The sequence below is a fragment of the Macrobrachium rosenbergii genome, chromosome 40 (assembly GCF_040412425.1).
Source record: "Macrobrachium rosenbergii isolate ZJJX-2024 chromosome 40, ASM4041242v1, whole genome shotgun sequence".
Classification (NCBI taxonomy): domain Eukaryota; kingdom Metazoa; phylum Arthropoda; class Malacostraca; order Decapoda; family Palaemonidae; genus Macrobrachium; species Macrobrachium rosenbergii.
Window position 1 is genome coordinate 32,058,604 of NC_089780.1, and position 25,580 is coordinate 32,084,183.

General features: G+C 46.7%; 1 protein-coding gene across 2 annotated transcripts in view; it reads left to right on the forward strand.

Annotated features, from left to right (window-relative positions):
* Positions 1 to 8,836: 8,836 nt before the first annotated feature.
* Positions 8,837 to 25,580, forward strand: part of LOC136826318 (bolA-like protein DDB_G0274169) — a 114,488-nt gene continuing 97,744 nt past the window's right edge. The window contains exon 1 of one of the 2 annotated variants that reach the window (XM_067083567.1): positions 8,837 to 8,991. In XM_067083567.1, coding sequence (XP_066939668.1) covers positions 8,886 to 8,991 — 106 coding nt within the window. In that variant the 5' untranslated portion in view covers positions 8,837 to 8,885. The remainder of the gene's footprint in view (positions 8,992 to 25,580) is intronic. The other variant, XM_067083568.1, reaches the window with a different exon arrangement.

Genomic DNA, 25,580 nt, shown 5'->3' on the forward strand with positions numbered 1-25,580 from the left:
CTGTCCGTGCTCTGCACTCGCCCTACGAGAGTCGTCGGATAGAGATATGCCCTCTTAGGACCATCTCTCATCTTACCCTGGCCTTGGCGTAGAAGATGGAAGAACAGGGATGGGGATCATACCTCGACTCCTTCTCGGATGTCGTAGGTGGACTCCAAATCCATTGGCATCGACTGTCGGGTTCGAGTCCTTCTTGTTCCCCTCCTCCTTGGACTTTGTGTCGATGATCCAGATCATTCGTTACTTTGTCCTATTGGGAGCTGTGGTACTTTCCGAAAGGCTTGACATTCCTAACCTGGATGTCGTCAACGTTTTCGCTAGTACTGTCTCTCCCAAGGAAGAAGTGTCTAAGGACACATCTTCCTCCTGACTTCTTGAAGCGATCAAAGGAGGTACTTGGCAGCTGACGACGACGATACCGGTACCTTTCACCCGAGAGCTCACAAAGTCGATGGCTTGGTCCATCCCTCGCATTCCGGAAGTTTCTGTCGGTCTGGAAGCAAGACGTGGTCTCTTAGACCACACTCTTGTCTTCTTCCTTCGGTCTTGCCCACAGGCCCTTGGAACCCTTTTTCCTTGGCTCTGTGGTGGCTGCTCAACAAGTTGTGTTGTCTTACCCAGCTCCTTCAAGAGGACAGGTTGCATCTCGCCTAAGGCATTGGTTCTGGATGTGAGAAATGGATTCCGTTGAGTGACTGGCCTCTCTTCCTCCTCCCCATCCTGGCTCCAACTTCTCCTCCTTAGGGATGAGAATAGGACTCAAACCAATAGCTGCTGGAACTGGCACTGATGCAGATAAGACTAACATTGAGCACCCATTCTATTTTTTCTTCAGAATCATAGAAGCAATTCCACTCCTTCCTCTTGCAAGGGGAGGAAGGAGAGACTGGCAATGAGGGAACCCTATGTCAGCTTTTGCCTTACTGTCATCCGACTCTAGATCCTTCCAGCCTATTTGCATGAGTTGACGTTTCCTCACTCATGCAAAAAGGTCCAGTATCTGACATTTGATCTTGCAGTTCCTTACAACCCGATCAATTTGTCAGAGGCAGGGTTTTCCTCCTCGCTCTTTCGACCAGGAGGAGTAGACAAGGTGTGTGAACTCCAGTCAGTTCAGGAGACTCACTCAGATTCCTCCCTCCAACCAGTGAGTCTTCCTAATGTAAAGGACCGAGGGTTTTTATATTGTGTCGGAACAAATAACAATTTTTAAAGTAAATTGTATTTTTCCTAACTATACAAACCTGAGGTCCTTTACACTCTATGCCCACCTCATGCCACCCCTCAATCTGAATGTGGACCAAAAGGCAAACTGGAATGTTTACTTCTAGAGAGAGAGGCTTCAGCCTTTCAGACCCACTGGTTTTGCTATGACACACCCCTGGCTCCTCCCCCAGACAGCCGTAAGCGAGCACAAACCACGCCCATCTGAAAGTAATCTCCTAATGTAAAGGAACCAGAGACATATTTGATAGTTGACAAATACACAGGCAACACCTGTTACACCTCACCATTACTACAACCCTCCCCTAATTATTGTCACGAGGGACAACGACTTAATCAACCAATTAAAATGTCCAAAAAAGTCGTAGTATCAGCAGATGTGCATAATCTCAGCGAAACTAGCGATGATGACAATATTCCACCGGCATAACCCAAAAAGAAGAGATGTCCCAAAACAGAAGAAACCAGCCAGGAACCTTCCAACAGTGAAATTCTTCAAATGTTATTAATACAGAATCAAACATTATTGAAACTAGTGGAGAAAGGGTAAGGTTGAATATTCTGTTTTTATATAAAAACGTCTTGGATAGCAGCGGATTCAGACAGATGACGCCACAAGCTTCATGGCAGTAAAAGGTAAACAATGAGCTTTGTGTGCGGACCGTGCGGTAGTTATAATCGTAAAAAGTTTGAGAATAGATAAATTTCGAGACCAAGTACTGTACATTATCATTTAATCCTAAAGTATGTGTAAAGTGAGCCTAAACATTATAAGGACTAGATACTTATATGCCAAAGGTAATTAATGTTGTAAGGTGAGGTGTTAACTAGATTTGCCTTACGTACCAAAGAGCCGAGTAGCCTAACTAGCCTAACTTTGAGTTTAACATACTACGTCAATCTAGGCTACCTATTAGCCGCTCCCTTCCGCCTATCCCACCGAGATCCCATCGTCGACATTTAACTGGAGGGGTTCCTGTCAATGGCGGTATAATTGCGCCTCTACCTCAGCTAATGGGTAGAATTTTATATCACTCGTTTCCTTTCGATATAATTGTTCACCCCTTACCATGAGGAACTGCGTCTTAAGAATTTCTGACAGGTCGGCTATATAAATAATATAAGATGATTACCGTAGAGGCTATATAAATTTAAGTATGGGACACTAGTGAGAGGATGCCGATTGACCTGAATTAACCGATGAAGGCCATTTGAGCCTAGAACCCGATTGCCTGGCTTCAGCCTTCTAGGTCTGCTGCTGTCCAACCTGATTTGTAAATTCATGAGCCATATTATAGACATCAGTTAAACTTTTATTATCAAATTTGAGTCTAGTTTTTCACTCCTATTGCAGAAGTGGTTCGACTGCAAAAGGAATGACAATTCCCCTCCTCCTAAGCGCCTCAGCTGTCAAGTAGATTTACCTGAGAATGCAAATGAAGAATTATTTACAACTTATAATGAAGATAGTAGTGACTATGAAGAATTTAACCCGCTTACCTTTAACAAACCTATTCCTACTTATATATCTAACAATTTTAATGCTGTGCCCTCCATTCACAGAGATGGGAAAATACAATTAAATGACTCCTTAATTGCATTAACATTAGGTGAAGGAGACAAAAACTCTCATGATCAATTCTTTGTTTGTAATCATAATAAAGAACTTGCAGACCTTTTCAAATTGATAAATTTGCCAAAGTTGAACTTTTGGCCAAGTGGCAGGTTGTTTAATGAAGATTTCAAGAAGAAATTTCACTTTGATATTGAAAACATTAAGATGGCTATATCTTCTTTTTCAAGGGCATGCAGCTCTGGCGCAGTTAGCTTACCCCTCTAAGATTAACGATATTGATTTCATTACTAAAGTGATAATTGGGCCTTTCAGGAAACACATTGATCTAATTAAAAGTTTAATCCGCTCATTCAGAAGTAGAACTTTACCCAGGAACCTCAATTTAGATACCAGAGATGCTATTATTAAAGCTGAAACTAATGATATATGGGTCTTATCAGATGATCAAAGGAAAGCTATTGCTTGCATGCTTTGGCGGTCCCCTTCCTAGAGGAGGGACATTATCTCTAGAGGTGGAAGGTTCAACTTTGGCAAGTATCAGGGCTACCCAGAGAAAATTTAACTTTTACAGAAGATTCAGGGAAGCTTTGGGTTCAGGAATAGGTTCAATCCCTACAGGCGAGGTATCAAGAGAGGTGGCCGAAGAGGGGGAAGGAGTACAGGGGGACAGACAGCAATTAATTCAGACGTCAAAGATAAGAAACAAAACTAATTATGCTTTAAATCTTAATACCATCGAGCCCTGCTCGGACCAAGTGGAAAATAACCTGGAGCTTCACAGTAAAGATAAAAATTTGGCAAATGTACCCACTAACAATTCAGTGATATTGGAAGAGTTAAATTTCCCTACAGAAGCCTCTAGCTCCAAGGAAACCTCTCACGCCCCTCCAGTAAGTGGGATAGGTAGGTCATTGACAAATAAATTTAAAAATTGGCAAAAACTCCCAAAATCTTCTTTTGCATGCAACTTGATCAGTAAGGGTGTGAGACTCCCATTTACCAATAAAAATAAGGCTCAAAAGACTTTGAAAAGATTTGGGGTTGATAGATATTATTCTTCTAGCAAGAGAATAATACTAGAGAAAGAATGTGACAGATTACTAGACCTAGGGGTAATAGAACAAATTAACAGAAATTCTTTCTATTACTCTAACCACATATTTTACAAGCTTAAACCCGATGGGAGCATTCGCCTAATCTTCGATATGAAATGCCTTAATACTATGATCAAGAAACCTTCTTTCTCTATGCTGAAACCTAAAACTATATTCCCTTATTTACATTTAAACAACTGGGCATGTAGACTTGATTTAAAGGACGCTTATTGGCACGTCCCTCTTCATTCCAGTGCTCAAAGATTCTTAACGTTCAAATTAGGAAAGCGTAAATTCAAATGGACGGTTGTTCCCTTCGGGTTAAAGACAGCTCCCTACATCTTTTCCAAACTAATGTACACAGTAGTTAAATACATTAGGAAGAAATATAATATACTCATCTTTAACTACTTAGATGATATACTCATACTGGCAGATGACTTTCACAAATGCGAGTCTCACATCCAAATAGTCATTGAAGTGCTCACGGAACTGGGTTGGCAAATATCTATTAAAAGTCTGTTATTCATCCAGTGCAAAAGATAGAGTTCCTGGGAGTTCATTATAACTTAGGAGAACAAAACAATGAGACCAATGCAGGAAAACATTGATAAATGTATCAGGCTTGCCAATACAGTATCCAACTTGAACAGATCTGACCTCAAATTATATCAAAGATTGATAGGATCACTTAACTTCTGTTCCTACTACACCTTTTATGGTAGATACCATCTTAAATTCCTTCACAGATTTCATAGATATTTTGCTAAAGGATATAGAATCATTCCTCCTTCTTTCAAATCCTTTCTAGAAGCATGGAAACAGACTAACATGTATAGTGCTATAAACATTCCTAATAATCAAGTAGATCTAGAACTATTCACAGATGCATCCAACTTTGGCTGGGGTGGAGCATTAGTAGGAGAACATGGCATACTCTCAACTAATAATACATGGCTACAAAATGAGAATACTCTGCACATTAACATTAGAGAACTACTTGCATGCATTTACTGTATAAAACACTTCAGAGACAAACTAAGAAACAAAGTGGTACTAATTCACATAGATTCACAAGTAACATACTGTTGGGTCAAAAACATGGTAGCATTAGGAACAAATCGGCCCAGGAGGCCATCAAAGTGTTACTAAACATCAAAGGAAAATACAACATAGACATTCAAACTAAATGGATGAAAGGGAAAAGCAATGTGATGGCTGATTCCCTATCGAGAGACTTTGGTTCCATACATCCAGAAGCCACTCTTGACGATAATCTATTCAATTTAATTTGCACAGATATGAATTTCTTTCCTGAAATAGACCTTTTCATCAATGGCTTTAATTCTAAATGTAAGAGATTTTGTTCTTCCATACCCAACACAAAAGCAATCAGTAATAATGCTCTTCACATTAGCTGGGAAGGTTCTTCTCCTCTTTATGCTTTTCCCCAGGCTTCTTACTGCATAAAAAGTTGCTTTTAAGATATATAACGAATGTGATAACAACATGCTCTTCTGCACTGTTTCCCAGGAAACGGAACCATGGATCCCCCTAGTCAAGACAGTCTCCAAGGAATACCGGAAGTACAAAGTCAAAGTAGAAGGTTGCCAGATACTTCATATGGACTGTACCTTACCCTTAGCGCAACACCACTTGAATTTGATCGCCTTCAGAATATAAAAGATCAACTACCTTCCATATTTCCTCCAGAGATATGCAACAAAAATTACTTCCAGTTTATGAGACAGCTCCATGGCCAAGTACCAAAATCTCTTCAGTAGCTTTAAAGAGTTCATACACAATAAATATGGAAGTAACAAGTTCCCTCTTTATCAGTGCTACTCTATTTTAACGAATTAATAGACAAGGGCCTAGCATACAACACTAAAAGGATACCGAGCTGCTCTTGGACCGGTTTTGAAGGGATACTTTCCCAATTATTGTCTAACAGAAGACAAGTATATTAAAGCTATGCTTGATGGAGTAAATAGAAGAAGGCCCAGCAATTCTCATCAATTTCCAGGCTGGGATCTTGATAAAGTGGTTTCCTTCCTCAACACTACAAGAGATGATTCTGTGCTGCTCATGATTCAGAAGACCTTATTCCTCATTAGCTTTGGCTTGCCCATTGAGAGCTAACCAATTAAATCATCTATGTATCTCCAGGAGCACCTTCACGCCAGAAACCATTGTGTTAAGGAACCACCCTTCCTTCATGGCCAAGAATCAGAGAAACAATTACACTCCTATTGAATTCAGCTTTAGGCATCACCCTACCAAGCCAAAAATTTGTCCAGTTAGACAATTAAACTTTTATCTGGAGTACACAAATAAAATCTGTGCAGAAAGGAACATAGATAGGGAAGACCATATTTGGTTGGATGAAAACTTCAAGATCATGTCCCTTCCAAAGATGAGGCAGCTATTCAGGGACTGTATTTTCAGAGCTGATCCCAATGCCAGAAAACACTCCACCAATTTCCACTCTATCAGAGGTCAAGCAGCTTCAAGGATGATGTATAATGGAGTTACGCTGCAAGAGATAATGGCTAGAATGAATTGGAAAAGCAACTCTGTATTTGGGTCATTTTATGCTCTCCTCGGTCTACAGGGAGCTTTTAACATGCAGTCGTTGCAGGACTTCATCTTCATGCCCCTGAAGTATCAGGTGAGCAAAACCAGTGGTCTGAAAGGCTGAAGCCTCTCTCTCTAGAACTGACAGTTTACTTGTGAACCTAAGTTCTGGAGAGAAGAGGCGAGGCCTTTCAGACCCAGGGTCTAGTTCACCCTCCGACCCTACCCCCAGAATCTTAGGAGACCATTCTGGAGGAAATAAAGGATTTGTAAAGTAATTACATACAAAAGTCAACAGCTTACATGTTTCTGAAGGCCAGCCATAACATTTTTCAATTATTCATAAATTTCTTTAAGGTATACTTAGACTCTTATCCTTGCATTTAGAGGAAATGCAACTTTTAGGTAACAAGATAGGAATATCTTGAAAAGGGGAGGTGAACTACTGTCACATTATATTATCTTAAAATATAAGAGGAATGGAAAATGTCAAAATTCACAAATTGGAACTTTAAGTTACTACTTGTAGTAATTTGCAATCTCAAATAAATTTCACAGCAGTAAAATGGAATGGTAAGTACAGATATACTTCATAGCAACTTGCAAATTCAAATATGGCGGTTTGGTTCCTGTCAACTTTCATGTGTCTGGTTGCTCCGCCCGATGGGCGTGGTTTGTGCTCGCTACGGCTGTCTGGGGGAGGAGCCAGGAGTGTGTCATAGCAAAACCAGTGGGTCTGAAAGGCCTCGCCTCTTCTCTCCAGAACTTAGGTTCACAAGTAAACTGTCAGATCCGGGCAGGCGGGTATCCCCGCCTACCTGGCCGTAGTTACTGCTTAACCACCTTGCTCAAGAGTTTAACGGCCGTTTCCAGCTTATGCCTGAAAGTAATTCCTAATATGAAGGACCTCAGGTTTGTACAGTTAGGAAAAATACAATTTACTTTAAAAATTTTTATTTTGTAGAGGTAGGATCTGCAGCTGTTGGGAAGGTTTTGGTGTAAGAGGTAGAAGAGGTAGTTGAGTAACATTAGATCCCCAGTCCCTCTTCCCAGCCCCGAACTTCTTGTGCCTTTCACATATCCTGCTCTTTTGGCTGAAAGGTGGGGTTACTTGTCAGGAGGCGAGTGATTGATATGCCTACCCTTACCATGTAGACCACTACTGTCTACTATTGCTAGACCCATGAGGAGCTCAGCACTGTTGAGCCTCCATTAGTAGTCATTGTTGACCGTGGCTCCTGCTCTAGCAGAGGAGAGTAAGATACAAGCAAGGGACAAGGAGAAGAAGCACAAATGCTTTATTCTTCTCATCCATCTTCACCATAGGTATGTACTTAGTGAGCTTGGTACCTTGGATTAATCTTCATCCACAAGAAGCTCAGCACTGAAGGCTGGAGGTAAGTGGAGATTTGCTGAAGACAAAGTGCAGGAAAGACATGAATGGCAGAATTTTATGGAGACCCTTCGCATCATGCTGCCTTGGATGCAGTGGTGTTGAACATTTCTTTGAGATGCACTTCTATTCCATAAAGATCATCTCTTTGAGATATAATTCCAATCTATAGATCTTTTAATATCATCTCAGTAAGCCCTGTGGAAGCAGCAGAATAAGTGTTTTCAGTTTGTGAAAGAAGTAGCTGGGAAATGTAACAAACTCATCATCCTCATCTATACAGTTTACTGTACTGTACTGTACCTGTTTAGTCACTCCAAATAGTACAGCCCACAACCTTGCGAGCATGTTTCTAGTCTAATGAAGAATTTTTGAGTGCTAAACAGTCATTTGCCAAAAGTTCCTTTGTGTTTGCCAGGCTGGGGTTCTATTGGTCTATTTTATGGGGAAATAGCTATGGAAGTCTTCACATATTCAAGTTGTCATAAAGTAGTGATTATTTGATCAAATGATTATAAAATCTATTAATTTTTTCAGTACCAACCTATTACTTTAAAGGCATTGCCTCCCTCCCAACCTATCTGTACCATGCAGCTTATCTAGACAACACAAAAAGGGCTGGTGGAGCCAGGATGCATGGACTTCCAGGGCAGAGCTAGGGGATTTCTTCTTTTTTTGTGGTGCATCTTAGTTTTGTTCAGGCAAACATAGGCCTAACGTTAAGTTGTTGCAATGGCTTTGTCTTATAAATGTTTATATTTATATTGTAAATAAATGTTTATATTTATATTGTAAGACATTATATTGTTTTTGTTGACACTTGTATCTGTGGTCAAATTAGTTTTAAAAGAGTATGGATGATTGACTCTTTATGGGCCAAAACTCAAAGTAAATAAAGCTGGAATTTACATCATGAAGCCTAGAGGCTATAAAATATACAGTTCTGCAAATGTTGAAGTTACTTATATTGTGTAAATTTAGCAGTACTGTACTGTAATTGACTGCAGTCTTCATTACAGGAATGGCAAGACCTCTTCTAGCTTCGTCACTCACCCATTATTGGAGGGCCTCAGCTTTTATTCACAGTCATCGAGGAAGCACTGCCAGAGTCATGGTTTCAGGTGAAAGTATGTTTAAATTTCCTTGCTGAAATCCAGCTAATCATTTCTTTATGCAGTCTTGATAAAGAAGTAGAAGCTGTTCCTACACAATATACAAACCATAGGTCCTTTACATGAGGAATTACTTTCAGTGAAGCTGGAACGGCCATTTAACTTTCGAACAAGGTGGTTAGGCAGTTAACAACTGTCCGGTTGGCAGGAGTCCCACCTGCCCCGATGTAAACATTCCATTGTTCCTACGCAATGTACAAACCGTTCGTCCTTTGCATAAGGAATTACAGTACTTTCAGTGCAGCTGGAAATGGCCGTTTAACTTTAAACAAGGTGTTGGAGTATATAGTTAACTACCAACTACGGGTGGGAGTCCCACCCACTCACCAGTCTGTATAGTACACTTACTTTGCTTTTGGCCATTGGCAAGGAAGGATTCTCTGTGCCTGCCGTTCGACTTTGTTTATGTTTTAGCGTACTGTATTGTTGATATTGCTGATATATGAATATAACATGTTATATAATACTGTATATGCAAATACAACACCTTGTTTTATATAAGTAATTTACCCAGTGATTACATAGGTATTAGTTTCACTTATCTGGCAGCTTAAAATTTTGAAATTTGCTGGTTGCGCTCATTTGTTTTGGGGTAGGTGACATACCCTGCCCACTTTTGGGGGGAAAGAGAGGAACCACTTAGCAAAGAGCTCAGTTTGTTTCTCTGGCTGATGGTTGAAGTACTGTGGTTGGCAGCAGCTTGATTTTGGAATTCGTACTTTCCTGGTTGATATTTCTTCGTCAATTGGTGAAGTATTCCTTTGTAAGCCTTGCCGCTTTTATTAGTTAGTGATAGGCGAGACCTGATCATTAGATTACGACCCTTTTTCCCGTTTTTAGAACCTGTTAATTGAATTTTTCGTAACGCCTGACACTAGTGCTTCTAGTTTCAGGTATTGCAGCAAAGGCTGCAATACACATCTGACTAAGGAATCATACGATTCTCATGTGATGTATACTGTTTGTAGAGGACAAACTTGTTCTCTTAACTTGAGATGTGCAGAATGTGACGACTGGGACTTGAAAAAGTGGAAAACATTAGTTGTTCCGACACAATATACAAACCCTCGGTCCTTTACATTAGGAGATACTTTCAGGCGTAGGCTGGAAACGGCCATTAAACTCTTGAACAAGGTGGTTAGGCAGTAACTACCTCCAGGTAGGCGGGGATACCACGCCTGCCCGGATGTAAACATTCCAGTTTGCTTTTGGCCGTCAGCCGTTGCTGACGTGTTTTTGTTCTCTCTGCTGACTGTCGTTAAGCTCTTACGGTGGGATCTTTCTGTATTTTTGTTTATATATTGCGTGTGTTTGATATTTGGTAATACAAACCCACGATTTGTGATAACCTTGTGTAAGCCGTCGTTCCCTGCCTGTGTCTTGGGTTTGACGGCCAAGGGCATAACTGGAGTAGCGTAACCAAGTGGTAATGCTTCTCTCCAGCGGCCCTTTACGTAATACTGGAAGCGCCCTTTACTTCGGGATTAGTTTGGGACGCTTTTTCTTCACTTCCCCTACATCGATCGGGACTTAAGATTAGTCCCTTCTTGGGCTTCCGCCTCCGTGTGTAAGGGGCATCACTAATTTCTTCCTTCTTATGTTGAGTGTTTCTCCTGCGCTTAGAGATTTGCGGGCTGAGTGGGAGGTTACGGGCGTCGTCGATAAGTTCCGCTTCCACGGCGCCCTTGGTGGCCTCCCCTCTGTCCTTTTTCTCTTCCCATAGGTTCTTCCTTCTCTCTCCTTCGCCCTCTTTGCTCGCTCGGGGTGAAGACACGGGGAAGGGGGGAGGGAGCGAGCAACCTCGTCTAGAGTAACTCCTAACGCTGCGTAGGGCTGTTCCCCTTGTAGCGGGAGGAGCCTCCCTCTACTAATCATATTTGTTTTTTCTTTCAGGTTGACAGTGAGCATTGCAGAGACAGCAGTAGTTGGCTGGATATCATATATCAAGAATATCTTGCATGAAGCAGTCCCGACTTTCATTCAGTGTTGCTTCGGGATCGACCACAATACCTGATTAGATGACATATTTCCACGTCGGGATCGCTCTGACTCTGTTCCCGCCGATGTAGTTCGATCGCTGTCATTGCTGGTTTTCATGTATGCTGTTGCAATGCTTCCCTCTAGCGTATCTGTGGTCTATCTGCTCCTGCTGTTCCCTGTGTTTTGCTCATGTCAACCCCACGACAGTCTCGGGGCTCTCCTGGTCTCCTGCCGCAGCCGCCCTGATCGCTCCTGTCGATGCTGGTGACTTTCAATGACACTCTGTCTGTTGCATTAGCTCCTGCCTTCCGAACAGCTAACGTAGCTCCTGCATCGAATGTCCTGATCGTGCCCGCTTCTTCTCCTAGTGGTCGTGCCCGGGGCCACTTCCGTTGTGTTCCTGCCTGCTGCCATCCTGTAGAAGATGTTGGCGTGAAAGGGAAGGAAGTGGCCTTGTGGAAGTGACGTTCCTGGCCGTTGCACAGCTCCTGCTCGCCGAACCTTTGCCGTAGCTCCTGCATCGGCTGTCCTGATCATTCCTGCTGCTTCTGGCGGTCGCCGTGCCCGGTCCGCTTCCGTGCGTTCCTGCCAGCTGCCCCAGAGGTTATGATGTCCGCCATCCTGTAGAAGATGTCGGCGTGAAGATTTAGGAAGTGGTCCTGTTGAGGTGATGTTCCTGGCCGTTGCAGTAGCTCCTGCCCTCCGAACTGCTGCCGTAGCTCCTGCATCGGCTGTCCTGATCATGCTTCTCCTGGTGGTGGTGTCCGTTGTGTTCCTGCCGGACTACCCTGGAGGTTACGATGTTTCGTGTCCACCATCCTGTAGAAGATGTGGGAGTGGAGATGAAGGAAGCTGTCCTGTGGAAGTAGCCGCCGTCTTCTTCATCTTATCTTCGATTTCGTCTTCTGCTGCGTCTTCCCTTCCTCTCCCGAGGTCCTGAGGTCCCGAGAATCGGACAGACCTCCATCGGCCGAAGGAAGGATGCTGCTTCTTCCCCTTGATGCCCTTGGACATTTAGGGACTGCCTCCTTCCGAGGAGGCAGTGGGTCTCTCGTTGGCTCTTCCCGACCTTGGGTTAGGGAACCGATTCGCATAGCCGTGGGTTTTGTGTTTGGAAGCGCGAGCGCGCAGACCTCAGTTTTGCGTTCCGTTCCCGAGTCTTAGAGGTTCCGCCTCTAAGATGGGGGCTGCTTCGCGCGCTGGATCGCGAGCCGCCGAGTGCTCGAGATTCTATGGAATATCGAGTATCCCGATCTGGTCTGGAGAGATTTTCCTGGGCCCAGTTCGGGAGCAGTGCGAGAGAAAGGGCCGAGGCACCCAGGTGTCTCGGTTCCTCTTCCTGCCAGCACCGCAAGCGCTCCCCGAGTGTTTGCCAGTGCTCGGTCGGGTTCCCAGCCTGGTGTCTCGAACCTCTCGGTTCGAACACCAGAAGAAGCAAGGAAGAGATTCACTTTGGGAGTCCTGCGGGACTTCCAAGGGACTGACTCTCTTCCGGAAGACAAGTTTCTCCGATGACCCGATCGCATTTTCCTGTGGGATCTTGCGTTTCGGGGCCGCGAGAGCACGGCCTCTCGAGGCCATTCCCTCGTTGCCAGTCTTGGAAGTCTGCATCTAAGACTGGTTCTGTGCTTGGCTCTTTTAATCTATTAGGTAACAAGCAGCCGCTCCCGATTTTCGGAAGTCTCGTGGGTAGCTCGAATTCTATGAATCACAGCGCTCTCCTTCGAGAGCATAGGACGAGAGAAAAGTGCTGCCGAGACACCCAGGTGTCTGGTTGCCGGGACGCCCAGGTGTCTGGTAGACACCCAGGTGTCTGGTTGCCGGGACGCCCAGGTAGACACCCAGGTGTCTGGTTGCCGGGACGCCCCAGGTGTCTGGTTGCTGGGACACCCAGGTGTCTGGTTGCCGAGACACCCAGGTGTCTGGTCGCCGGGTACACCCAGGTGTCGGTGTACCCCAGGTGTCGACGCCAGGTGTCTCGATTCTGCCCGCCAGCTGCTTCGGTTGCTCGGGGCTTCGTTCTTGTGTCTCGAACTTTAGGGTTCGAGCATGCAAGATAGCAGACACAGAATTCCCCTTGAACCTTCTTCTCGAGGGGCCTTGGCCTCAGTTTCGGCCTCGAAGGAGTTTAGAGTTCGGGAAACTAGCAATTGTTCACAGCAGACGAGTCTGGCCTGCCCAGTTTTGAGTCTGGCTCTGGCTCGGCTCGACTTGGCTTGCCAGACTGGCTCTGCTCGACTCGACATGGCTTGCCAGACTGGCTCGGCTCGACTTGACTCTCGGCTTGCCAGACTGGCTTGGCTCGATGCTTCGGCTCGCCCCATCTCGCCTGCCTCCCAGTCTGCAGCATACCGACCAGCTGGATCGCGTTCGTGATCGCCTCGGCTCGACTTCGCCCTACTCGGTTTTTTCGATTCGGGTTCTCGGCTATGCTCGAGTGAATTTTTGCTCTTCCCAGGAAAGCACTTTGCCACGGCATAGGTGCTCTTCTTTCCCCGTGTGGCAGTAATCTCCTTCGGTTGATTATTGCTCACGGTCCGCCTCTCCTGCTTATCATTCTGGCAGGACAGGTAGGGCTACTCTTTTCTCCTCACCTGTTCTCTTCTCCTTTCGGTTGTTCCGAGAGGAGCGAGACGGACAGAGAGAGCTCCGACGAAATTTTCTTTCGGAGTTCGGCTGCCTGGCGTGCTTTGGGTATCGGTCCCCCGATTCTCTCGTATTATAACCAGGTAGCTGAGAAGGGTTTCATGGGATCTGTCAAGGTCTCCTCCAAGGGAGAAGTACAGGGTTTCACGATCAGAACAGCGAGGGTCTTCCTCTTCAAGTGCGATCGCCCCGTGTTCTCGGGAACTTCACGCTGATTCGTCGGCGCGAGGATCCCTGGGACAGAACCGCAGCTCCCCAATGAATAACCTTCATCACTTGCAACCCTTGCAGTTTCCGAGGGGCCGAGAATGTCAGGGACCGCGCAGGTCCTGTCTTCCGAGAAACGTTCTCGACCTGATGGATTCTTTTCTTCGATGGAGTTAATTCAGGTCGAAACACCAAACTTCCACCCCTGCCTCGGCAGAATATGAATTCTTCTTGCCTCGGAGGGTCTTGCTGACCACAGTTTTTTGGGCAATTCTGGTGCTAAGAAGAAGGACTTTGTCCCAATTCGGATCTCCAGTTTCAAAGTCCCGAGTTGGCTCGACCCTTGGGAACGAACCTTTACTTGGTTCTGCCTTTCTCTTTCAGAGATTTGCCAGATACCCTGGTAATCAAGGTTCCCACCAGGGCACTGCCTTGTCCTTTGGACAATGGCCAAGAATTTTTGGGTCTTAGTCATTTCAACTCGACCTTGGGTTCAAGCCAGCCCACCTCAACTCCTTAGCTAAGAAGTCCTAGACTTCAGAAGAAGATTGCAACTGCTGATGCCTGGACAAAATGATGCTTATCGAGTCTCTGGAGCTGGCAGCGCAACATTGCCGAGACCTGGGAATGGATTCCTTCAGGAGAAGTATCTATTTCCCTTAGGTCTCGGCAATTCTTTCCATCGATCTCTTATCCCACCACCTCTCCCGTGCTCCCGATTCGGGAAATGCCAGCCGGCTAGAGCTAATTGTCTCGGTTCCTGTCATCTTGCAGAAGCTTCCCCATGGTGGAAAATGGAAGTCTGCTTCCTTTTCCCCTGTTCTTTCCTCTTCGAGGTATGAGGAAAGAGTTAGGCTAATGCTTGATTATAGGAACCTTCGAATATGCCTTCATATTTCCCTCAAATCTTGTGTCTACTCACAGATTCACAGGTTGAGAATAGGCGCACACTGGTAAAGACCTTGTCTTGAATTTGTGTGACCGAGATGATTAGTACCTTCCGTCACCGTCCTGGGCTCAGGGCAGCCTTTTGGCCATCCGAGAATCCAGGATGGGTTTTTATGGCACTCACTGGTTTCATTGAACAATAAAACCACAGTAGTGACTTTTGTCGACAAACAGGAGGCAATCGTTTTTTCCCCTGTTTTATCTCGACATTTGAAGGTACTCGAGTGTTGTTCTATTGCACACTCGACAGCTCAATTAACCAGATGCATCCCTGGTGGGGATGTATTGGTAGGCAAGCCTGGCCTCGGGTTTGAGTGATCGGGACAGAACATGCTGCTCACTCTTTTTCACGAAGACTCATACAGAGACTGCTGGACTGAGAAATCCCTACCGTCCTTCTGTTGCCTCCCTGCACACAAGTCAGTAGTGTTTTCTCCCTCCTCATACCAGACCAGGGGCCGCTCTGTTGAGGCATGCTGTCTTTTGGTGAAAACTCGATATCAACGTTTTTTCCCTCCGTATTTGTCCGTTTAGCTAGGGGTTCACAAACATTGCTCACCCCGGAGTTACAGACAAATACTTAAAGACTTCTTCTTCCGACCTGATTGCCGAGGCATCGAGAAGAATTCCGCTTGACCCATCCTCCTGTGCAGCTACACAAGAAGCGGTTCTTGAGGCAGTACATCCCTGTGGGTTCAGGACTGGGAGACTTTCCAGCTTTCCTTGCAAGCACAGGCTTTCTCTGAGCGGCAACGGATATAGCTGGATATCCCTTGAAGTCCTCTGCAACACTGTCCCAGGGACTGGATCCGTCTTCGCTGGTGGTGTCGTTGTCGGAACTTCTTCTTGGGTCAGAGTCGCTCGTCAAGTCTGGACTTCCTCGTCTTCTCCGCCGAGGGCTGCTTCTCTCCCTTTCAGTTTTGAAGAATATAGGCCCTTGCGACCTAGTCTTCTATCTGAAGTAGCCTTCGTCTCCTTAGTCGAGAGTTAGCTACGGACGAGAAGCTTCTTCAGTCATGCTGTCCCAGGGAATGTTTCCTGGGTGGCATGCGACTCGTTTAGGTTCCTGTCCGTGCTCTGCACTCGCCCCTACGAGTCGTCGGATAGAGATATGCCCTCTTAGGTCCATCTCTCATCTTACCCTGGCTTTGGCGTAGAAGATGGAAGAACAGGGTGGGGATCATCCTTCTCGGATGTCGTAGGTGGACTCCAAATCCATTGGCATCGACTGTCGGGTTCGAGTCCTTCTTGTTCCCCCTCCTCCTGGACTTTGTATCGATGATCCAGATCATTCGTTACTCTGTCCTATTGGGAGCTGTGGTACTTTCCGAAAGGTTCAACATTCCTAACCTGGATGTCGTCAACGTTTTCGCCAGTACTGTCTCTCCCAAGGAAGAAGTGTCTAAGGACACATCTTCCTCCTGACTTCGTGAAGCGATCAAGGAGGTACTTGGCAGCTGATGACAACGATATCGGTACCTTTCACCCGAGCTCACAAAGTCGATGGCTTGGTCCATCCCTCGCATTCCGGAAGAATATGTCGGTACCACAGGAGCTGAAGGCGGGTGTGTGGTCCCAACAGACTACCTTCACCTCCTTCTACCTCAGGGATGTTGCACACAAGTCCTTGGACACTTTTTCCTTGGGTCCTGTGGTGGCTGCTCAATAAGTTGTGTAGCTTATCCAGCTCCCTTAACGGGACAGGATTGCATCTCGCCTATGTTGTTCGGCTGTGATGGGGAGAATGGAGGTTGAGTGACTGGCCTCTCTTCTTTCTCCCCATCCTGGCTCTCTTCCCACGGGCAGGGAGCGGACATGCCGTTACAAGCTGGACCGGGCGATCGAGGCAGATAAGCGCATAACAGGAGCTCCTGTTCTATTTCCGTTCAGGTTAATAGAAGCAACCCCACTCCTTCCTCTTGCAAGGGGAGGAAGGAGACCATGACTATGAGACAACCCAATGCTTGTATTTGCCTTATTGTCATCCGACGTCAAATTCTTCCCAGCCTACTTTGCATGAACTGACGTTTCCTCTTTCATGCAAAGGGACCCAGAAGTCTGACAACTGATCCTGCGTTTCTTACAACCCGATCTTTTGTCAGAGGCAGTTTTTCCTTCCACGCTCTCACGACCAGGAAGGGAAGACAAGGTGGTGAACTCCAGTCAGTTCAGAGAGACTTTCTCAGATTCCTCCCTCCAATAAGTGAGTCTCCTAATGTAAAGGACCGAGGGTTTGTATATTGTGTCGGAACAAATAACAATTTTTAAAGTAAATTGTATTTTCCTAACTATACAAATCCGAGGTCCTTTACAATTATGCCCACCTCATGCCACCCCTCAATCTGTACCTGGGCCGAAAGGCAAACTGGAATGTTTACATCCGGGCAGGCGGGTATCCCCGCCTACCTGGAGGTAGTTACTGCCTAACCACCTTGTTCAAGAGTTTAACGGCCGTTTCAGCCTACGCCTGAAAGTATCTCCTAATGTAAAGGACCTCGGGTTTGTATAGTTAGGAAAAATACAATTTACTTTAAAAATTGTTATATTATCATTTGAAGAAACTTGCTAGGGACAAAATAAGGAAAGCAACTGCCAGGGAGGTTAGTAAACTACCTAGTCAGGATTCGTCTGCTAAATCAGACATGAATGTTCTTTAATTTCTGTGAACCCTGTCCCATCTCCTCTACCTGTTCAAACCTCTCCTTTGCCCAGCTCATGTTTCTGATCCCAACATCATGGCCAGTCATGAGTCAAAAATTGACAAGAGATTTGAATTAATTGTAGATTGTTCCGACACAATATACAAACCCTCGGTCCTTTACATTAGGATTACTTTCAGGCATAGGCTGGAAACGGCCATTGAACTTCAGACAAGGTGGTTAGGAAGTTAACTACAGTCCGGGAGACGGGAGTACCGCCTGCCCGGATGTAAACATTCCAATTTGCTTTCGGCCAGCCGTCCTGGAATGCAGATGTTGTTCTTCACTCTCTGCCTGACTGCCCTTTTTCAACCTTTTTGGTGGGAAAATTCCTTGTTTTTCTTTTCATTATGAAAATGGATAAACCTTCTAAACCCTCCTATCCCCAGCATGTGTGTCCTGGGGTAGGAGGCAAGAAATGTAATACCTTTTGGTTTAGCGTCGACACGGACCCACACATCCTCTGCCCATCTTGCAGGGGACGTGTGTGTTCGCGCGACGCTCCTTGTAGTGAGCGTTGTTCCCGGTCTCCCAAGCAGTGGAAGAGGTTCGAAGGGAGGAGACACTACTGTCGGAAGCCGGCCAAGGAATCGTCCGAGGGTAACGCCCCTGACGACTCCAATGGTGGCTAATGTGTCAGGTTCGTTTCTCCCTCTCTGCGAACTTCACCTGCTTGATCCCTCACCCTCGGGTGAGGACTCCCCCTCCCCTTCCTCATTCGTTTCATTGGGTGTGGAAGGGCGTGGGGGGACGGTTGATCAGGACATCCTCTCAGGGGTCTCTTCTCTTGCTGGGGGGGAAATTTTTCCCCCAGAACAAGCGGAGACTTCCCAGACTTTTTCCTCAGGTTTCGGGGTGGATAGCCAGGTATCAGATCTATCCTCGGCCTGGCTACACCTGGGTCTACCTGGTGTTCCATCACTGGAGGGCCTAGTATCTCATGTGCCTGGTGCTCCAGTGACAACGCACTCGGCAACCACGATCACCACCATGTCTGTCACCATGTCTGGATTCTCCAAGCTACCCGTGTTGGTGGCTTCTCACCTGGACACCCAGGTTTCGGCTGCCCCTGCCACTCACCAGTCAGTACCGCTGCTTCCTGGGTTCCTGGCCCCGCTCTCATGACCTGGGCCTTCCTATGTGGTAACATCAACGGTGCCATATGTGACTGTTCCTGCCCCTGTTGCTGACCCTGGCTCAATGACGTCTATGGTTCCGGCTCCTCGCTCCCCTGTCTCTCAGCCCGGCTTATCAACTGACTTGCTCCCCATGCCTTCGACCCTGGCTCGGCCTGGCCTGGCTGCTCGCACGCCACCCATGCCTTCATTCCCGGTTCCTCCTCCGTATGTTCCCGCCCCAGTAACTGCTGGCCCGAACACCGCCTATGCTGCCCGGGTTGCGCCTGCTGCTGTGGCCTCCCCGCCTGCTCCTGTTTTGTCAGCTGCTCCAGCATGGTTTGGGGACTTGACTACGATCCTGAGGAAGATGGCGAAGAGGAAGTCAAAGAATAGATCGAGGAAGATGTCGTCGTCTTCGTCTTCATCGTCGTCATCATCATCATCTTCGTCTGCTACCTCTTCTTCCTCTTCTCCTTCCAAGGCTTCCCAGCCAAAGAAGAAGTCTGCCTCTCCCCCCCTAAGAAGTCTTGCACCGAGACCTCTAAGGGACTGCCTCCTTCCACAGGGAAGGCAGTGGGATCTCTCGCTGGTTCTTCCCGATCCACGGATCAGGGAACCGCTTCTCTGGCCCCCGGGTCAGTCGCATCGGGAGCCAAGGGCGTGCAGACCATGGTCCGCACTCCCCCCTGCTGTGCCTAAGAAACCTGCTTCTAAGGCCAGTGGGTCCACGTCGGACACTTGCGCGAGTCGTTCCGAGTACCTGGGTTTCCAAGGAGACCCGGGTACCCCAGGCTGATACGGGAGAAACTTCTCGCTGTACAGACCCGGGCGTGGGGCGAGAGAAAGAATCTGGGCATGCAGGTGCCCTGACTCTTCCTACTTGTACCCCCGTGAGTGCCAAGCCAGGTTCCCGGGAAAGTGCTTCGGTCCCTCGGGTCCGAACACCTGGAGAAGCAGAGAAGAGGTCCCTGCTCAGTCGTCCCGAGAGGCTATGGCTTCGAAGAAGAATGGGGCGCGTCTGGAGGACAGCGCAAGCTTGCGCCAGCCAGCCGTGCGCTCGACTCCTCCCAGTCCCCGGCCTCGTCCGTGCGACCAGCTTGGCTTGGGGGAGGCGAGTGCGTGGCTCGGCTCACTCAAGCCGCTCCGCTCTCCTCGGGAGACTGCTTCGCCTAGGCGAAAGCACTCTCCTCGACCCAGGCTGCTATCACCACCACGGGTTGGTGACCGCTCCCGGCCCGCTGCCCCTGTTGGTTCTGCCTGCAAGGCCAGTGGGAGCGCCCAATCCTCCTCACCTGTCCCCTCTACCTCCTGGGCTCCTTCCAAGGGGCACGAGTCAGACAGGAAGAATTCTGGCGAGTTTTCTCCCCAGAGTTCTACCTCGGGTGCCATATGTACCTGGCTTGGTCCTCGGCTCGACCAGGTCTTACGCCTGCGTGGTGCAGGAAGGATCACGGGGGTCTACCAAGGTTCTCCCTCCTGCAGGGAGAGTAGATTGGGAGGACTGCACTCTGGAAAGACTTGAGGGTCCTGTTCCCCAGGATGCGGACACCCCCGAGATACAGAGGATGTTTGCTGAGGTTATTGCGCTGATTTGTCAGCACAATGACCTCGGGGAAGGGACGACTTCCTCAACTGTGGATTCTCCCGTTGCGCCTCAAATCCTTTTGGGGACCCAAGAAGAAACCCAAGGCTTCAGTGGGGCTGCTGTGGTCCACGCTTGCCGAAGGGGTCCTCGACCAGGTGAATAGTCTTGTGTCTGGGCAAAACAATTCACTTAGATCGAACCGCTCAGATAAGCTTCTTCCCCACTTCCTCGCCAGATGCGCTTCTACGCTCCAGTGGAGAGGTCATTGCCACCTCAACAGGTTGACCTGGACTTGGTACGTCTGGATCCGGGTCTTATGTTGCAGCAGCTTACTGCAGAGAGCATCTCCCTCTCTCAGCAAGAAGCCACAACCCTGGAAGCCACCGCCATGGCGGCCTTCCAGGCAGTCTCCTGGCTCGATCTGTGGTCCTTCACAGTATCGAAGGTAGCTGCTTCCTCGGGCGCTATCGTGCCTGGGGAGGACTCCGCCTTTGGGCGACTGTGCCAGTCTGTGGGTAGGGCCATATCCTACCTCGCCCACCAGACGGCAAACCTGTGGGCAAACCTGGTCCTGAAGCGGAGAGACGCCGTTCTCTCTCGCTTCTCCAGGTCTGTAGGTCCCGAGTCGTCAGTGACCCTGCTGAATGGACCGTTGCTGGGTTCCGCCTCTCTCTTCCCTAAGGAGTTGGTGGACACTGCGGTAGACAAGCGCTGGGCCGATGACAGTGACCGGCTTGTCCACCAGGCAGTGGCCAAGACTTTTGGGTCTTCGCGTCCCACTGCGGCCAGGCCCTCTGGCCAGGCTGGCACTTCCTCGGCCCCTAAGAAGTCCCAGTCTTCATCCTCTAGAAAGGGCGGGTCTTCCCGTCCCTTTCAGCCCACTTTCCAATCCGGTAAAGGGGCCAAGGGGAAGAAGAAGAAGGGAAACGCTAGGGGTGGCGTTCCCCCCCAAAAGCTGCCGAAGGTTGGGGGGTGCCTGTCAAGCCATTGGGCAACATGGCAGCGACACGGAGCCAAGACCTGGATAGTGGATGTCCTTCAGGGGGATATCTACTACCCTTCGAGCCTCGGCCTCCCCTCACCTACACTCCGGTCCAGCTCTGCACGTACGTCCAAGGATCTCCGAAGAACACTGCACTACAGCAAGAAGTGCAGGCCATGCTGAGCAAGGGTGCTGTGGAAGTCGTGTCGGACCAGTCTCCAGGCTTTTACAGCCGTATCTTTCTTGTAGAGAAGGCCTCAGGGGGATGGAGACCGGTCGTAGACCTTTCTCCCTTGAACCATTTCGTTCGCCAGACTCAGTTCACAATGGAAACAGCGCAATCCGTGCTTGCTTCCACCAGGGAGAACGACTTCATGCTTACGGTGGACTTGAAGGATGCGTACAGTATTTCCAAATGCCCACTCATCCGTCCTCTGGCAAGTACCTCCGCTTTGTCCTTAGGGAGACGGTCTTCCAATTCAGGGCACTTTGCTTTGGGCTCTCAACCGCTCCCCAGGTGTTCATGAATCTTCTCGCTTGTGTCAGCTTGGGCCCGCTCGCATGGGATACGTCTACTGAAGTATCTTGACGAAGGGCTGGTCCTGGCGAGCTCCCACTCGCAGTTGCTACAGGACAGGGATCAGCTTCTCGAGTTTTGCCGCGATCTAGGGATCTTGGTGAACCTCGAGAAGTCAGACCTCATCCCCAAGCAGAGGATAAAGTACCTGGGCATGCTGATAGACTTGGTGGCAGCAAAAGTCTTTCTCTTGGACTCTCGTATCAGCAGGTTCAGGCAGGCAGCACAGCTGTTCCTGTCACGACAGGAGCAGCCAGCCTGGCAATGGCAAGTCGTCATCAGTCACCTGTCGTCACTGGAGAAGCTAGTACCTCATGGGCATCTTCACCTGCAGTCTCTACAGTGTAGACTAAAGGAGTATTGGTCCCAGTCCTGAGACCCCCAGTCCTTCCTCATTCCTCTTTCCGAGGAGATGAGGAGGACCTTCGTTGGTTGACAGACGACTGGAACCTCTTGATAGGAGTATCCCTGCATACTCCCCCTCCGGACATGCTGCTGTTCTCGGATGCATTGACCAAGGGATGGGGCGAACACCTGGTAGAGTTGCTGACTTCGGGAGTGTGGCACTGAGACGACAAGCGCCTTCACATCAACATCCTGGAACTCAAGGCAGCCTTCCTGGCTCGCCAAGAGTTCCAGGATCGAGTGAGGGGACACTCCGTGGTACTGATGAGCAACAATACCACTGTAGTGGCATACGTCAACAAGCATGGGGACCTAGTGTCCCTCCCGCTTCACCAGTTGACAATGCAGGTGCACGAGTGGGCCGTGGCTCACTCGGTGGAGCTGTCAGCCAGGTACATTCCAGGCAAGAGGAATGCTGTGGCAGACGAGCTCAGCTACCAGAATCAAGTGATAGGAACCGAATGGTCCCTTCACTCGGAAGTGATGGAAAGGCTATTCGACCTGTGGGGGCACCCAGCCATCAACCTGTTCGCCTTCCAGCACAACAGAAAACTCCAGGTCTTCTGTTCGGTCGTGCCGGAGCCATGGGCCGCTGCGGAGGACGTGTTCCAGCACTCATGGGACAACCTCGACATGTACGCCTTTCCTCTGTTCTGTCTGATTCGCCGAGTGATGATCACTCTGAATCTAGGGATGATTCTGGTGGCACCCAAATGGCCACAGGCCGTTTGGTACCGGAACTGCTATCTCTCCTCTCCGAGGCGCCGAGAGAGATCCCCCACTGGCCCAACCTGCTGTGTCAACCCCACATAGAGTGGTACCACCAGGCAGTGCAGTCCCAGTGTCTTCATGGCTGGAGGTTATCCACCATCTCTTGCGAGTGAGAGGCTTTTCGCGTTGCGCAGCAACAGAGATGGCAGGATACCTCAGACGATCCTCCACAGCGGTATACCAGGGAAAGTGGTTCGTCTTCTGTGGTTGGTGTCGTTGAAGGGGTATCTCTCCGGTCGGAGCTACTATTCAGTAGGTCGCGGACTTCCTCGTCTTCCTTCACCGAGAGAAGCTTCTCTCCGTTTCAGCTATAAAAGGCTACCGCGCTGCACTCGGCCCAGTCTTATGGCTGAAAGGAGTAGACATCTCTTCCTTCAAGATCTCCCTGCTAATGAGAAGCTTCGAAAGGTCTTGCCCACCCAGGGATCTCAGGCCCCCTGCGTGGGATGTGACTCTCGTTCTAAGGAGCCAGGAGAGAGAGAGTTAGCTTAATACATTACCCTTAAAAAAAGAAATAAATGGTTGACTTAAGAATATAGTGTGTGACTCTCTCCCCCATTCCACCAATCTATTTTTAGAAGTCTTCTCAACCCCGTTTTTACAAACTTTTTTTATTCTGTCACTTTCTCTCTGTTCTAAAATGCTCTGTCTCTATGTTTTAGAACTGCACATTTACAGTTTGTAAACGGTACAGGTAAAATTAGATCAATTCAAAATTATCTACTGTACAGTTAAAAACATACAGAGAAACAGTGCTGTAATACGTAGGTTGGCTAACTTCAAACAAGAGAGAGAGATAGGTTGATTAATTGTGGGTTATCTGGCGTCACAACTACCAGGGTCACCGACGCTGAATACTAAATGTGATCTTTTCACTTTTATAGTATGTTATAAAAATTAAAATTAAAATTCTGCTAAACAGAACTACATATAAATTTTATTAAAAAGAAAAAACAAAAAAGAAAACTAACTAAAATAAATAAATAAATATATAAAATTCTGCTAAAAAGAACTATTAATAAATTTGATCTGATAAACAGTACAACTTGAGAAAAAAATATATATATATATACTAACACAGCACGGCTGTCAAATATATTTGAGAAGACCAGCTTCTTTGATAAAACAGATAACATTATTAATACATATACTTTCTCCCAACAGTTTTGCCATGTTATAATTACCACCTGCTTCACTGCTATTTGATAAAAAAAGATTCCTAAGTTCCACCAGACTGGGACACTCAACCAGCAAATGCCTAACAGTCAGTGGAAACAAGCAATTGTCACAGAAGGGCTCATTCTCCCCATTCATCACAAAGCCGTGAGTTAAATGTGTATGGCCAATCATGTAATCTACACAATCCTCCACTTCCTTGGCATTAGGTCATATTTCCAAGGGTGTGTCTGACAAGTGATTTCTTTCATTTTATTGGGGCCTACTCTGTCCCACTGAAGTGCCCATAATTGCTGGGTGGATTTCCATATAATATGAAATGCATCACGATATGGACTTACTTAAGAGAGTGAAATTTTTATGAATTATTACGGACACAGAGAGAGAGAGAGAGAGAGAGAGAGAGAGAGAATTACAAGAAAAATTTGACCACTGATTAGCAACACTCTCATTCTTGTCATGTTAAATGACATTTTGTTCCACCTTCTTACAAAAGATGAGCTTTGTTTGCCTTCCACCTTCTTACAAAGGGATCTCTATAGATAAGTTCCGAAGAATTTGTTTTCCATAACGACTCCATCTAGTGGAGCTCAAGATAATACAAATTTTCATTACAGTTTTCTGGTATTATTATTACCTTATGCTGAATGGACTTTTCACCGGGTGACACGGCCCCTTCCAGAAATATTTTCCTTTGTCAAAATTTTTATTAAATTTTATTAATCTTATTAATATTTGAAAATTAGTACATATTATTACTTAAAAGTTTATTTATCATACAAATAAACATACCTGTTTACATGTACCATAAAAATTCATCTCACTAAAAGAAAGAAAGAGAGAGAAATTATTACTTTTAATAATATTTAATCTTATTTAATTTACACATAAAAGCTTGAAAACTTATAAATTACATAAAAATTAAACAAACACGTTTGCTGGGTTTCTCAGTGTCCTGGAAATGTTCAGAACAAAGTGAAAAAACTCTCGTGTATGACCATTAGTTAGGTTCAATAAAAAATTTGTGTGTCTGTGAATTCATGCAACTTTCGAATCGCAGAAGTTCGAGGTATTACTGTACATATGTTTCCTTTATAATCCCCATCTGTCATTTATATGAGCTTTCTTTGTAAACATACTTTTATATTTCTTCAGTCTTCTAAGTAAAGGACTAGCGTCGAAGGCCTCATGCAGCACTCCAGTGTTTCCGTTTCTTCAGTGGATTTTATCTTTATTTATATATTCATCATGTTCCATATTTTTGTGATTCAGTTATACATGTATATGTATATATGTATATATATATATATATATATATATATATATATATATATATATATATATATATATATATATATATATATATATATATATATATATATATATGGCTCAGTGGTTTGACGTTGACTGAAGTTGTTGGAAAGTATCGTGTCCAGGGATCAGGACCTGG